The sequence below is a fragment of the Cydia amplana genome, chromosome 20, assembly GCF_948474715.1.
Source record: "Cydia amplana chromosome 20, ilCydAmpl1.1, whole genome shotgun sequence".
NCBI classification, from domain to species: Eukaryota; Metazoa; Arthropoda; class Insecta; order Lepidoptera; family Tortricidae; genus Cydia; species Cydia amplana.
In genome coordinates this window covers 10,527,536-10,543,493 of record NC_086088.1, presented here as the reverse complement: position 1 = coordinate 10,543,493, position 15,958 = coordinate 10,527,536, and the positions used below count along the sequence as shown (strand labels likewise).

At 42.0% G+C, this 15,958-nt stretch overlaps 1 protein-coding gene across 1 annotated transcript; it reads left to right on the top strand.

The window, feature by feature from the left end:
- Window positions 1–1,333: 1,333 nt before the first annotated feature.
- Window positions 1,334–12,807, top strand: LOC134657674 (zinc finger protein on ecdysone puffs-like). Its single transcript, XM_063513237.1, has 12 exons — window positions 1,334–1,762; window positions 1,956–2,119; window positions 3,329–3,554; window positions 5,005–5,133; window positions 5,752–5,890; window positions 8,996–9,105; window positions 9,542–9,690; window positions 9,746–9,832; window positions 11,236–11,404; window positions 11,997–12,141; window positions 12,291–12,395; window positions 12,695–12,807. Exons 1-12 carry the CDS (start codon window positions 1,460–1,462, stop codon window positions 12,805–12,807), a joined length of 1,839 nt encoding a protein of 612 aa, XP_063369307.1. The 5' UTR covers window positions 1,334–1,459.
- The last annotated feature ends 3,151 nt before the right edge of the window (window positions 12,808–15,958 follow it).

Below are 15,958 nucleotides of genomic sequence, written 5' to 3'. Positions count from 1 at the left end.
TTATTCTTTATAATAGCCCATTTTGTATTGATTTTCAATAATTATTGATACATATTTAATATGAAAAAATTTAAAATCGAGCGAAACTATTTATAGAAAAGAAAATTCAATATAAACATGTGGTTTTAAAAATGTTAGCGTATAAAGGATTACACATCGTTTCGTTCAGTAACCTCTATTTCTTTCATAAGGTAACATTAAAATTTAACAAAAAGTATTTATACTTGGTCAACCAGATCTTGACAGTAGAAAAAGGCGGCAAATTTGAAAAATGTAGGCGCGACGAGATATCGTCTCGTAGAAAATTTCGCGCCTGTTTTTACTGACAAGATTTGCTTCACCAGCTATAATTGAAAAGATTTTTGTACAACAATTATTGTGATAGTATTTTGGTTTGGATATTCCTAAATCATTTAAAGCCCCCTCCACACTCGTGAGCGAATCGCGGCGCGAAGCCGCGAACGCTAGTGTGGCGTTGATTTTCGCAGACAGCGAAATCGACTCCACACTCGCGTTCGCGGCTTCGCCCACGATTCACGCGCATAGTCTGGGGGGGTCTATTCTATATAACTTATAGTTGGTCAAACCAATTTGTGAGTCAGTAAGAACCAGTAAAACTATACTCATCCTTTTCTTTTGGGTGCTACTACTAGTGTAAGACAAAGATAGTATGATTCTCTCTGTCTAAGTTTGAAATGAGACAGTCCTTTGATGGCGCGAAGTCCAAAGGCGAAGCCGCAAATGCGAGTGTGGAGCATGTTTGGAGTCGATTTCGCTGTCTGTGAAAATCGACTCCACACTCGCATTCGCGGCTTAATAATTTCTGAACGTTCTTTTTTGTTATGGCTACATTGGCTTGTAAACGCCGGTACCGTGGCGCCGCGCCGGCCCAGCCGCCATTTGGCCCATTTGTCAACTTTCCTTCCTCTCCTCGAAGTCTTCTGCCATTTTGTTTTATCGTTTTAGGTCGTGTTGTTGACGTTATCGTTCTGTGTTTTCGCTATTATCGTGATTTTTTGATTTTATTCCTGTTTGTGGTTGTTGCAGTTAAAGTAAGTAAGTATTTTTTGTTATTTGTCATCTAATTTACATAAGTACAATAATAGGTCAAGTGCTGAAAACTAAAGTTGTTGAAGTCCTTAAAAACATTTGATGCTATGTTTTATATTTATAGTTACTTGTTTATAAATATTTTAAGTCGCAATGCAATAAAGGAACGGACCACAATATTCGTAATCTAAATTTAAAATTTAAAGGCTTATAATTACTGAAGTCATCGAACCATATCGATCAATATTAACGGTACAGAAATTGCACCTTGCGATTTACGTGCTGAAACGCAAATATGTATTTGTATAATTGAAAATAGGTATTGATCGATTCTATTGCGCACTACAATATAATTGTCATCCATCTTACATTCAGATCATTGACCGGTAAATTACCGTTTAGGTAGAAGATGGCTAACCGAAGACCTCAGGGGGGCGGTCGCCGCATGGACTACGGTCACAATGATCGCGGGAAGAACTTCGGGCGTTCCGGAGTATCGCCATGGCAGGGCGGTGGGCCGAGCGGGTCCTTACCTAACCTTTTACCGCTTTCCGGTGTCCCTACCGAAGCCACGCTGGCATTAGCCAGCAATATCATCAACTTGCTGCAGCCGAGGCAGAACCAGGTCCCTTCTCTCCTAGACATGCCAATGCGACGGGACTTCGGACCGGACATGGGCCGTTATGACAGAGGTTATGGTGGACCTAATCGGGTAAGTGTAAATTAATTACTTGGTTATGAAACTGATTTTCTACTTGTTAATGATAAAATTCCAATGCATGTGCTCTTTGAACATTCTTGTGGCATTCATGTCATTTCTGAAAACGAAACTTATGAGACAGTTTAAAATTTCAGCGTCTGTTTAGGCCTATGTGCCATGCACTAACACTTTTGTACTCCCCTAGATGGGCAATCAGGGTAATTTCCGGCGTACGGGGAATTACAACAGTCGCACGGGTGAGCGTATCAACATGAATCGTAAGCCGTTCAGACCCAATGACGGGCGCCACCACCACAAGAACTCCCCGAAAAAGGAAGCCGATTCCAAGGCTAAACCTGTCAAGGAGAGGTAAGCCTTCCTTCCGGCGTTCAGACGCCGCACTTCTAACGTTACTCCTTGGCGTATAGAATACGTTCACCTACGATTAGCCTAATTGGCGTTAAGAGACTCTGAAACCTCTTCCGGAGGACACAAATTTCTAGACATACCCTCAACGGAGATCGGACACAAATATCACGTTGTCTTCACCACGGACATGGTCTGTCCGTGAGGTTTGCCTCTGAGCCACATTTTTCTTGCGTCTTCAGATTTTCTAAAAAGAAGACACCAGAAAAAGTGTTACATATTCTCAGTGACCTGACGGACTGTGGACTATTCACTCTTCCTTACATATTCTTTTGTTTTGGGTACATCATTTATTATTTTACTTGTACTTACAATCTTTTGATGCTTGAAGCGTCGATTAATTCTTTACTCGCACGACTTCTAATACTCATTTCCAATCCAATTCCCAAAGGATTTGATAATCAAAAGTATACTACTCAAGAGAATTGAAAAGTTATCCAAACATGGGCCATCTGAAGAGCTGGGTTGGGTTAAGAAGGACTAAGTTGTACTGGCCCATATAACATTGTAAATAAGTGTCTTGAATCACAACTCTTGATTTAGGGCTCATTTAGACGGCGCGCGAACTCGCATTGCGGACCATGGAGGTTACAAAATTTCTGTGATAAGAGCTATCTCCATAAGAGGTACGAGACGACGTATCAAAGCGTTTAAATGCGAAGACGGAGCAGGAATCCTGTACTGAAAATTATACTGAAGAGTGAAGATCCCTCAAGAAATATATATATCTATATTTTTTATGTAACTCTTACTGTGTCCTCCATATATTGTTTACGTCGAAATAAATCATGATATATTGAGGTTACAACAATTTAGCCGACCAATCAAATTTACGCAATGTAATGAAACTCGCATGCAAGTTAAATGAGCCCTTATTCAAAGCATAGTAAAGTTATAACGCAATTTTTTTACATTTGACAAATCCATGTAAAATACTTCTTAGTTTTCCTTATCTAAACCATACCTACACAAGCTATGATTTAAAAGTATTAATGCCATATCTTCACTCCAAATTCAGGATCAAGATATAGCAGTCAATTATAATCATAAATTCAATACATTATGTGTCTAAAATTGTCATTTCAGTCCCATAATGTATTGACTTCTAAACAGAATTGTTATACACATTTTTAAAAAACAAGTTTACAACAGCGAAGAGAAAGACAAGGACTCGAAAGATGAAGACTCCAAGGAGGGCCCGAAGACCCGGTACGATGACATCGATGCCCAGCTGCTGCGGTGCCACATCTGCCACAAGAGCATGTGGGACGGCAGGAGCTTCGAGAACCACCTGAGCGGCCGGGCCCATGCCATCATGATGCAGAAGACTGCGGAGAGTTATGCGCTCACTGCTGATACTATGAGGCAGGAGTATAAGGTTTGTATTCTGTGTAGGGCTTGCAAATATTCGAAACTTTCAGATATTCGAATATTCGACTTTTTCTGACGACGTATTCGAATATTCGAATATTATAAAAAATAAGAAAAGGAACGAGAAATCGGTTTATTATCGTTTTATTCAAAAGCTTTTTTCACATATTGCTAAAACTAAGGATATTTGGCAGAAATCCACTTAATTGACTAGATTTTATTTATAAGATGCCCACATTTATAAAAACAAGTAAAACGCCAAAATTAGACGTATTTAATATTTCTAGATATAACTTATTATAAATGCGTCGTTGCGTGAAATAATATAACTTTAACCATCCAAACACCTAGGTATGTAAGATATTTTTTTTAGTAGGTAATTATTTTCCGATTTAAATTAACTTGTAATCACTCAGAGGCCTGTAAAAAGGCCTTTAATTTCATTGTATTTTGAATCTTTATTGACTTTATTTGTTTTGGCAAGTTATTATTCCTAATGGTCGGCTAATTATATAATATTGGAATATTTAAGGGAAAAAGTTAGTTGAGTACTGGGTGGATTATTCGTCAGCTAAAGGTGCATGGTTAGATTACCAAGTTGGGCAGGTTTGGTATGATTAAATTTGAGAATTGCGATAAGTGGCAAGGTTTAGACTTCAAAAATTCGCTTAACGTACGCTTGTACTGAATAAACAGAATGACTCTTTAACTTAAAACTTACGCACCGTAAAAATAACATACTTTTTGATTTCGTTTTCTTTTAAATTGAGTTAGGTTTCACTGAATATTCACGAAGTCTATCGACAGGAATACAGTAAAAATATTATTTCCTTAGTATTCGGGTACCTACCGTTCCTCATTCACTGTAAATACCCGTAAAACACACAGAAACTGTAACTACAGCGGTTGACATAGATTTTTTTATAGTAATAAAAAATATTCGAATATTCGAAACCTGAGCGGCCGAATATTCGAATATCAAAACAGTTCGAATATTCGACAAATTCGAATATTCGAATTCTAAGCCCTAATTCTGTGACAACCTTTACTGAATTATTAATTTGCTGAGCATAAGTGAGCATTTGCTTTATGTTGAGCATTTTTCAATTTTGACAATTATTTTTAGCAGTATTTCAAAAACAAAAATAGTTGAAAATGGAATTATAAGATAAAGAGTTTAAAGTACATGTTTGCATTAAATTTTGATTTGAGATACAGCTAATTGGCTTAAGGGGGCAGTATTAGTATAATTGTAGAGACAAGCGAGGTACTACACTCAAGTTAAATTTCAACATGCTGCTGTTTAGGTCAGTAAAACTTCAAAAACATTATGTGCCCAATTTTAATCTTTTACATTTGCCTGATGCCCCTGGTTGATTATGACTGATGATGTTCACTTGCCTTGCCTTGACACCCATCTGTTGGTAACGAAATTAACTATATTCCCTTAATCACAGATCCGCGAGATGAAACGCACTCGCAAATCCGGACAACAACCGGCTAGAGATTTCTACTGCGCGATGTGCGACATGTACGCCGGGGACGGCGCCGTTCACCGCACCACTGTCGGCCACCGCAAGCTTAAGGTAACTTGTGCTGTCAGGTAACTTGCGTTGCAGTCAGGTAACTTGTGCTCAAGCCAGGTAACTTGTGTTCCAGCCAGGTAACTCGTGTTTCAGCCAGGTAACTTGTGCTCCAGTCAGGTAACCTGTGTTCCAGTCAGGTAACTTGTGTTATAGTCAGGTAAATTGTTTAAAATCAGTACAGCAACCAGCCCATGACTTCTATTGCGCCATGTACCGCCAACGGACGGCCCCGCAACACTTACGAGTTCAGACCCTAACAGACACTTGACATCAAGTTCTCTGACGATGAGAACGGGTACAATCTTTTTTTTTTTTTTCTCTTTTTATCTGCAATCGGCTGTTTTATCCATAATCAGATGTTATGTCTTTTTTGAGGGTTTTGAGAGGTATTCCATTAAATACTCTCTCTTGACTTTGATAGTATTTATCTTCTAGTGCCACTTAGTGCCTCTGGTCTACGGGTACAATCTGACGCTCAAAATGTAATTACTGTCCCAAATGATCATCAGAAATCATGCAGTATGCAGTACCTATCTATATTCTATACTATCGGGAAAGATACAACCTGATCATCTGTGTTTGATAAAGCAGTTTCTCAATTACCCCGTTCCGTTGCAGAAATACCTGCACCCAACATGCACATGCTGCCACAAGGAGATGCCGACTCGCATTGAGCTGGACGAGCACCGGCTCAGCGCGGAGCACCTCCGGAACATCCATGACAAGAATGAGCTGGTCACCAAGCCCAAGCCGGAAGGTATACAGCTTACATGACCCGTTGTAGACCTGCACCCAGCATGCATGTGCTGCCACAAGATGTCGACTCGCATCGAGCTGGACGAGCACCGGCTCAGCGCGGAGCACCTCCGGAACATCCATGACAAGAATGAGCTGGTCACCAAGCCCAAGCCGGAAGGTATACAGCTTACATGACCCGTTGTAGACCTGCACCCAGCATGCATGTGCTGCCACAAGATGTCGACTCGCATCGAGCTGGACGAGCACCGGCTCAGCGCGGAGCACCTCCGGAACATCCATGACAAGAATGAGCTGGTCACCAAGCCCAAGCCGGAAGGTATACAGCTTACATGGCCCATTGCAGACCTGCACCCAGCATGCACGTGCTGCCACAAGATGTCGACACGCATCGAGCTGGACGAGCTGTTTCCGCAGACAACGAATACTCATCGAGACAATTCTAAAAACCCCAAACACAAATTAGGTTGCGTTGTTTTATCGCAGAGTTCCTATCCCACCCCCTGTCTCCATCATCAGATCAGCTCGATGGTACCATAATATTGCATTGTCACCCGACTTACATATGAAATTTTCAGCTTTATTGGAAGTCTGGAAGTTGGTCAAATTTAACATGCAAGATTTGACCCGTACATACATAAATAGGTCCACTAATGATCGGTTGCCTTTACTATTCTAGTTGTAATAAGTTTTTGGCAATAATTTCATTTTTGATACAAGCTTTTATCGCTGACTGTACTTTTCTTACGACAGACAACTAATACTCATCGAGACAATTCTAAAAACCCCAAACACAAATTAGGTTGCGTTGTTTTATCGCAGAGTTCCTATCCCACCCCCTGTCTCCATCATCAGATCAGCTCGATGGTACCATAATATTGCATTGTCACCCGACTTACATATGAAATTTTCAGCTTTATTGGAAGTCGGGAAGTTGGTCAAATTTAACATGCAAGATTTGACCCGTACATACATAAATAGGTCCACTAATGATCGGTTGCCTTTACTATTCTAGTTGTAATAAGTTTTTGGCAATAATTTCATTTTTGATACAAGCTTTTATCGCTGACTACTTTTCTTATGACAGACAACTAATACTCATCGAGACAATTCTAAAAACCCCAAACACAAATTAGGTTGCGTTGTTTTATCGCAGAGTTCCTATCCCACCCCCTGTCTCCATCATCAGATCAGCTCGATGGTACCATAATATTGCATTGTCACCCGACTTACATATGAAATTTTCAGCTTTATTGGAAGTCGGGAAGTTGGTCAAATTTAACATGCAAGATTTGACCCGTACATACATAAATAGATCCACTAATGATCGGTTGCCTTTACTATTCTAGTTGTAATAAGTTTTTGGCAAAAATTTCATTTTTGTTACAGGCTTTTATCGCTGACTGTACTTTTCTTACGACAGACAACTAATACTCATCGAGACAATCCTAAAATCCCCAAACACAATTAGGTTGCGTTGTTTCATCACAGAGTTCCTATGGCCACCTCCTGTCTCCATCATCAGATCAGCTCGATGGTATCATAATATTGCATTGTCACCCGACTTACATATGAAATTTTCAGCTTTATTGGAAGTCGGGAAGTTGGTCAAATTTAACATGCAAGATTTGACCCCCGTACATACATACAGTGAAACCTGGTTAAGTGGGATCTGGATAAGTGAGAAACCTCTATAGCTGGGACTCATGGTGCGGTCCCGACACTTTAGCACTGAATTACCTCTGTTAGTGAGATAAAACGGACCTCTATAACTGGGATTAGCTGTTGTGATTTTATAGTCACATTTACCTCTATAAGTGAGACAGAGAGTGTATTTTACCTCTTTTACTGAGACTATATTTATAAGATTACATTTTCCTATTTGTTTTTTTAGAATTGTATAGGAATTGACCTCTGTATCTGAGAAAACGTCAATCTATGACCTCTCTAACTTGGACTTTATTGATCAATTTCCGTATTCTTACTAACTCTTAGTCCATGCACAAATTCCGCATTTGCTTAATTGTGTCTAAACGACTTCAAGTTTCATTTAGTTACTTTATGTAGTTAAAACTATCGAAACGAAAACTGAAATTTTCATAAGTAACACGAATAAACAGATTTTCATTTAATACATTTTTAAGACGCAATGAAGTCCGTATCAAATTTAATTGAAAAAATCTATCCTTTGGAGAATCATTCAAAATAAATTCAAAGAAATATTTAAACAGACTTAAAAAATATTTAGGGACAAGGATTATTTTACCTTATTTATTTTTAAAGATAATTACAAAATACCTTATTAACCACCTCTATAACTGAAATATATCCTCTATTCTCACCTCTATTAATGGGACCCTCTGTAAGTGAGACAGACATTTATTTGTACCTGGCTAACTGAGAGCCTGGGTAAGAGAAATAAAAGTGAAGTGAAAGTTTAAATACCTCTTTAAGTGAGACAAATCTGCTCGTCCCTTGAAGTCTCACTTATCCAGGTTTCACTGTAAATAGATCCACTAATGATCGGTTGCCTTTACTATTCTAGTTGTAATAAGTTTTTGGCAAAAATTTCAGTTTTGTTACACGCTTTTATCGCTGACTTATCGCTGACTGTACTTTTCTTACGACAGACAACTAATACTCATCGAGACAAATCTAAAAACTCCTAACACAATTAGGTTGCGTTGTTTTATCGCAGTTCCTATCCCACCCCACCCCCTGTCTCCATCATCAGATCAGTTCAATGGTATCATAATATTGCATTGTCACCCGACTTACATATGTAATATGTATGCAAATTTTCAGCTTCATTGGAAGTCGGGAAGTTGGTCAAATGGGGTTGGCCAGTCGAAGTATTTAGCAGATGGTGCCATGATAGCTTGCCCTGTCAATCCCTAGAATTGTGTCTCATAGAAAAAGGGGCAAGCTATGATGGCGCCATCTATGCAAACCTTTGACAGTCGCCATGTTGCCAACTCCATTTAACATGCAAGATATGACCCGTACAAACATACATAGTTACATTGCAAGTTAATAAAAAGCTTCTAAAAACTAGTCTGTTGCTTGCTGTTTGAAAACGAGCAACTAACCCGCTTAATGTCAACAGTGATGGTGATATCGACGCTCACCATGGAGCAGTCGTACCTGCGCGAGGACCGCGAGCGCCGCAAGCCGCAAGACGACAAGGAGAAGACCGCCGACAAGGAAGCCAACGAGGTATACACTAACCAAACTTGAATTTTATGGTAGTTATAAGACCTTTCCATAATGTTAGTAGAACATGGAACGGCAGTTCTTCTAACAATCTATGCTACTATTATCTCCTCGCTGATGGGACAGAATAACAACAGAAAATAGTTGATTGACCCAGGTACACTGACAATCCAACCTCTAGACTGAGCTTAGGCCAATTCTTTCATGAAACCGATGCTGCCAAAAATACGGGGGTGCGGGGGGACGAGGTGAGCGAATCCCGTGCCGTGATTGGTCCGTTCAAAGACACGGACCAATCACGGCACGGGATTGACTCGAAGATGGAGTAACGCTACCGTATGTGTGGCAGAGGGGGTAGCGCGACTATGCTATGTCTAGAGGTTGGATTGTCTGTGCCCAGGTACAGATATAAAATAGACAAATATTATTATTTCCACAGGACGGCGAGGCGGAGGTGAAGGTAGAGCCGGTGGAAGGCGACGAGGCGAAACCTGAGAAGGAGAGTCTGGACAACGACAACACCGTCCTGGACTACAAGGAGGGTGATGACCTGACCAACATCACACCCGACATGCTGCCCGCTTACAGGTATACAGTTTACTCTGTTATATGGCTTTCTTTTGCTGACGGAGGCACCAGCCTGAGGCTTGGATAATGACAACACCGTCCTGGACTACAAGGAGGGGGATGACCTGACCAACATCACACCCGACATGCTGCCCGCCTACAGGTATACAGTTTTCTCGGTTATATGGCTTTCTTTTGCTGACGGAGGCACCAGCCTGAGGCTTGGATAATAACAACACCGTCCTGGACTACAAGGAGGGTGATGACCTGTCCAACATCACACCCGACATGCTGCCCGCTTACAGGTATACAGTTTTCTCGGTTATATGGCTTTCTTTTGCTGACGGAGGCACCAGCCTGAGCCTTGGATAATAACAACACCGTCCTGGACTACAAGGAGGGGGATGACCTGTCCAACATCACACCCGACATGCTGCCCGCTTACAGGTAGTGTATATAGATGGTCAAGCAGATCTTGTCAGTAGAAAAAGGCGGCAAATTTGAAAAATGTAGGCGCGAAGGTATATTGTCCCATAGAAAATTTGAATTTCGCGCCTTTTTTTACTGACAAGATTTGGTTGACCAGCTATACCTGAAACTTAAAAAATACAAGACCTTAAAGTTTAAAAAAAATATATTTTAAACTTCCAAATAGGAAAAAAGTAATGGCACCATTCGATTCCTTACATTTTATTTAATAAAATATTCGTTATGACGTCACGATGTATTGCCATTATGTTAGAAGCGTTTCGTGAGTAAAGTGCGGGCGCCAGACTTTGACCATCATTTGTGACTTTGGTATTGCTTTAAGACAACGGGTCCCATACAGACATTTGATCCTCAAAACAAACCTGATCGACTGATACCATTCATAAAAAAACGTCAAATACCCTATTGTAATAGGGATGTTTCCTGTACTTAAAACAAATGTGACGTTCCACGACAAAAGGTACCTTATGGCAGTTGGCGCTTACGTCGCATAGCGCCGCAATAATAATAGCGCGCGGCGGCGGAGCGGCGTTAATAATAGCGTAAGCGCCAACGGCCATAAGGTACCTTTACCCGTGGGACGTCACAAATTATTTCAAACCGTGCACGAAATAAAGCACCAGATAATTATTAGAAAAACATAGACAGCAGTTATTTTTAAACACAATTTGTATTTAATAAATCGGATTGAAATATAAAAAGTAGGTGAGTTGACCGTGACGTCACTGCATTCGTTTTCATATAAATTCCATATTAGCAAATCGTTTTTACAGTTCTAAAAAAGAAGCTGATTTGACTAGAATATAATGATAAATTATTAATTTCAATGAAACACACATAAACAACAATGAATCTTAAATATGTATATAGTAAAACGAATGTAATTTAATTATATAAATGTATAGGTACGTAATGAATTTCCAAATTGTGAATTTGTCTGTAAAAAATCCTAACTTACCATGTTTGTGTATGTAGGTGAAAAATAGACTTAACTAAACAGACTTGTAACCATTGTTACCAATAAATTTTCATTTTCTAGTAGGAATGTAGCCTATTGTGAATACGCATTTGTTACAGCACCGAGCGTGGCGTAGGCGCCTCCTTCCTGCAGCCGTTCCACTGCGTGCAGTGCAAGCTGTGCCGCAAGCTCCTAGACGGTGATGAGACCGCTGAAGTTCATCTGAGGACCTGGAGGCATCACCAGCTCTTCACGCGTCTGCTGACCCAGCAGCAGGAGGCTAAACAGGTGGGAGTTTAAGTTTCTTTGTTGCTTGGCAGTAAGGAATTAGTGGAACATCAGTACCTATCTACCTGATTGGCACAGATATGGAATTGTATCATGCTCCCAGTCAAGCAAGCCAATGTATTACTGCAATGTTCTGCCGCCAGAGTGCAGCACTAGCACCCATCGTAAGCCATACATAGCTCATACATACTGTGCCTTAAACTGTTTTTTGACAAGTTTTCACAGACAAAATATGACATTGATACATCAAGGCGGTTTGTTTCAAAGGGCCTACCGGGAAACGCGAAAATTAAAACTGTCTGCCTCTTTATCGCTCGAATATGCAAGAGTGAAAGTGAGGTTAGATAACAAACATTCGACTCTCGTTTGTGGTAGACCATTAGATTGTGATGGATTGTGGAAGTGGCGCCCTCTAAGCAGAATTTCGCGTAATATTCCCTATTGTAATTTTTTTAATACGTAAAGTATTTGGCGCTGTAAGGCCTCGTGCGTTATGCGGTAACCAAGTTGTCAAGCACAATTTGTCAAATTTTGGAACATTGCTACTTATACTTTTCGCATCTTCAACCGCAGCATATCTTTACTTTCACAGCAAGCAGCGGAAGTTGAAGCCGAGAAGGCCGAACAAGAGTCCAACAAGCGCGTTGCCAAGGCCGAAGAGAGCGGCAACTGGAAGCGACGCCGCACCTCCGAGACCGGGCACGAGGCCAACGGACACGGAGACGACGATATGAAGGGTGAGGCTAAACAGTCTTAGAGTCGGTAGAGTCCACGCCGAGGCCGAAGAGAGCGGCAACTGGAAGCGACGCCGCACCTCCGAGACCGGGCACGAGGCCAACGGACACGGAGACGACGATATGAAGGGTGAGGCTAAACAGTCTTAGAGTCGGTAGAGTCCACGCCGAGGCCGAAGAGAGCGGCAACTGGAAGCGACGCCGCACCTCCGAGACCGGGCACGAGGCCAACGGACACGGAGACGACGATATGAAGGGTGAGGCTAAACAGTCTTAGAGTCGGTAGAGTCCACGCCGAGGCCGAAGGTAGCGGCAACTGGTAGCGACACAGCTCCCGGGCACGAGGCCAACGGACTCGGAGACGACGATATGAAGGGTTAGTCTAAACAGTCTAGAGTCCACGCCGAGGCCGAGGCCGAACTGGAACTGGAATGGCGGGGAATGGTCGGACAGACAGATAAATAGACGCACGAATGATCCTATAAGGGTTCCGTTTTTTTTTCGAGGTACGGAACCCTAAAAAAGAAAAAAGTTTATAATTATAATTGGTTTGCAGATGATGTGGACGGCGTGGATGAAGGCGGGGCGGAGTTGCCGCCGGACGACGCTCTTGAAGACTGGGAGCAGAGCGTCGATGAGATCCTGCAGGACGAGCGGGGTCAGTACTGAGTGTTAGAATAACCTGAATAACCTACCTCCACCGATCCGCACACTGAAAACCGTTAACAGTTTCAAATATAAATGTCGTATGCTGTTTTTTAACACCCAAAACATTTAGCGGCAGCAACAACCCCATGTCATCAACAACCCCATGTCATTAATTATCTTTGGGCAAAATTGAAATATTTAACTTTTTTAGCATTCGTTTGTAGCATTTCAGTTCATATAATTTTTACATCGTTCTTACCCAAGTTGTTTCATTTGTTTTGTTTTATTTAACTTTCTCAACAATGAACAATGGCGCCAGGCAACACTCCCCATTCGGTATGGGGGTTTAGGTATTCGCCGTATGCATGACATTGGAATTGTCTCGTTCCTCGCTTCCTCTCATGCTTCGGCGGGCCTTGTTGCGAAGATTCTCTCCGTGAACAGTGGCAACATCTGCCTTCCTTTCCTGCAGGAGGCCCTTGATGAGTGGTCGACTCGGTCGTCTGGTGGGACGCAGCCGGACGATCCTGCTTTGCAGAGACTCTGGGACGACACCTTGTGCGAGCTAACATATTCGCAATTGCTGGCTCAGGCGGTTAGGGTTGAAGATGTGGCTCGTCTTAAAGCGGTAGGACAACCTGAATCGGGGGCCTGGTTGCAGGCACTGCCTTCGCCACATTTGGGGACTCTACTGGACAACGACACCCTGAGAGTAGGAGTCGCCTTACGGCTGGGTTCCAAGGTGTGCGAGCCCCATCGCTGTATATGTGGAATGGCGGTGGAAGCGAATGGGCACCACGGCCTGAGCTGCTCCCGGGCTGCGGGGCGGTTCCCGAGACACCATGCGATCAATGAATTAATACGTCGTACCATGGTCTCGGCGAACGTGCCTTGCATTCTGGAGCCTCAAGGCTTAAGCCGTACAGACGGGAAGCGCCCGGACGGCTTAACGCTGGTTCCGTGGGCCAAAGGCCGCTGCTTGCTCTGGGATGCAACCTGCGTGAGTACTTTTGCGCCTACTCATCTTGCTCCCGGTAGCCGGCTGGCAGGCGCAGCCGCGACAAATGCCGCGAGGCTCAAGCGTTTAAAATACGCTAACCTGGAACCAGCGTACGATTTTGTCCCGGTCGCGGTGGAAGCTGCTGGACCGTGGTGTTCGGAGGCGAAGAAGTTGGTTGGAGACTTGGGGCGGCGTCTGCGTGACAGAGGGTGCGATCCACGTTCAGGCTCCTACTTAGTCCAACAGATATCGCTTGCCATCCAGCGCGGTAATGCCGCTAGTATCTTTGGCACTTTTGGGCTGGGTGGGGGTCGGAATGAGGGCGATAAGTAGGTTATTTTATAGTTTAGTGTGCTTTTTTATTTTTTATTTTAAGGTAGTTTTAGTGTTTTTGTTTGTGTTTTTTTTTAACTTTCTTCTTTTAATTACGGGTTTATCCATTTTATTTGTTTTTTTCCTCTACGTGTTAATTTTCCTCTATTTCTTATTAGCCTTAAGTTAATTATAAGTTAGGTCCCCACTGAAAATCAGCGCTGCGGCTTAGCGTAGCATTACGCTGAGTGGGGGTCCTTTTTAACGTCTACCTCTTTTATATATCTTATGTAATTAACTGGTTTAGTTTGACGTAAATAAATTTATTTTCTTTCTTTCTTTCTTTCTTTCTGTCATTTATTATGTTATCATATTTAAAACTTTCGCGTTTTGAATACATATTAACTCACATATATATCACGTATTATATTTCGTTGGGTAGTTGCACAAATCTCTGTTTTGACATTTTGCTGGGACATCAGCTAGTCGCGAGCACGACCAGTGAAACCTGTGTCGAAACGTCGGTAAATAAAAGTAATAAAATAAATTTCGCGATAGACCTGTCGATAAATGTGAGTTAATATTAATTATGTTTTTTGAGTCCACCCTAATGATGCTGAAATAAAGTGTTGGAGCTTCGTTTGCGTCTAATCGAGTAAAAATATCTGTATACAAAAAAACAAGTACAAAAAGAGGGTAAAATAGTATTTTATACAATCGTGATATAATGGGGAGCTTTTCAGACGAGTACCGTGTTAAGGCCTCGAAGCGTGCTGAGTGGCCTTATCGGGGACGAGATTGAAAATCTTGATTATATCACTGTATACAATACTTTTTCTGCGAGTCAACAAAAATTATACTTTAGACATGTTGTTATAAGTTCGAACACGGGAGATATTTAATTAAATTATTTCGTAGAACCCGATCAAGAGGAGGAAAAGAAAGATGAGGAGGAGTCTCAAGATCAGGAGCAGCCTGAAGCTGTGACGGTTAAGGAGGAGCAGTCCCCCCCTCCCGCCGCTGACCCCCCCGCCCGCGCCCCGCGCGCGCGCCGCGGCCGGTACTAGACACGCACAGAGCACAAAACAGATACAGTACAGAAGTCAATCACATGTATGTACTTCACTTTTCATACCTACGCTCGGCGGTCGCTCTAGGGTTGTCAACTATGATTTATGCACAAAAAACTATCGTGGTAGTGGCACTCGTATCTAGTAGTGGCCGGGGCGGGGTGCTTACCTACCTACCTAACTGTCTGTTTAACGTTAAAACGAACCATCGAAATACAAGCAGATACCAACTTACCTCTCGTAAACCACTGGTAGCTTAAAAAACGACAATTCACCGTTTAATGTTGAATTTAAACAACCGTCCACTGAACAGTTATAATAACTTTTTTTTTGTTTCTCCATTATTGCACAAAAAAGTTCACAGACGCGTGTCTCAAGCGGATGGCACTCGCGCTCGCACTGGTCCCAACCGGTCCGAGATATCGTGTCCGTGAGCAGTGTCTATGTGTGCGTTGCTTGAGCGCACTTTGTATGTAGATTGATTTCTGTACTGTATCTGTTTTGTGCACAGAGGTGGTATTCCATCCGTCCAATTTTTGAAGTGAAAACTTCTTTAGCGGCGCTGTGCACTTTTTGTGATGGGGAAAAAATGTTAAACTCGCGACAGATCACGTGACCGTAAGACGTAAGACGGACACGTGGCCTGATCGAAAAACTTACTTCAATGTCATTGCGTTTTTCTTTATTGAATTAAATGCCATCTAGTGAGTTTCGCTCTAACTGGTATTAATATAACTCGAGTACTAACAGTGATGTGCTTAGTGGTTTCAAGTAATGCGACGAAATAACG

Excerpts from the sequence above, each read along its gene's own strand:
- LOC134657674 (XM_063513237.1), top strand. The coding sequence starts at position 1,460 with ATGGCTAACCGAAGACCTCAGGGGGGCGGTCGCCGCATGGACTACGGT. Across the intron at positions 5,134-5,751 it reads TCGGCCACCGCAAGCTTAAG|AAATACCTGCACCCAACATG; the intron begins GTAACTTGTGCT and ends GTTCCGTTGCAG. Across the intron at positions 11,405-11,996 it reads AGCAGCAGGAGGCTAAACAG|CAAGCAGCGGAAGTTGAAGC; the intron begins GTGGGAGTTTAA and ends TTACTTTCACAG.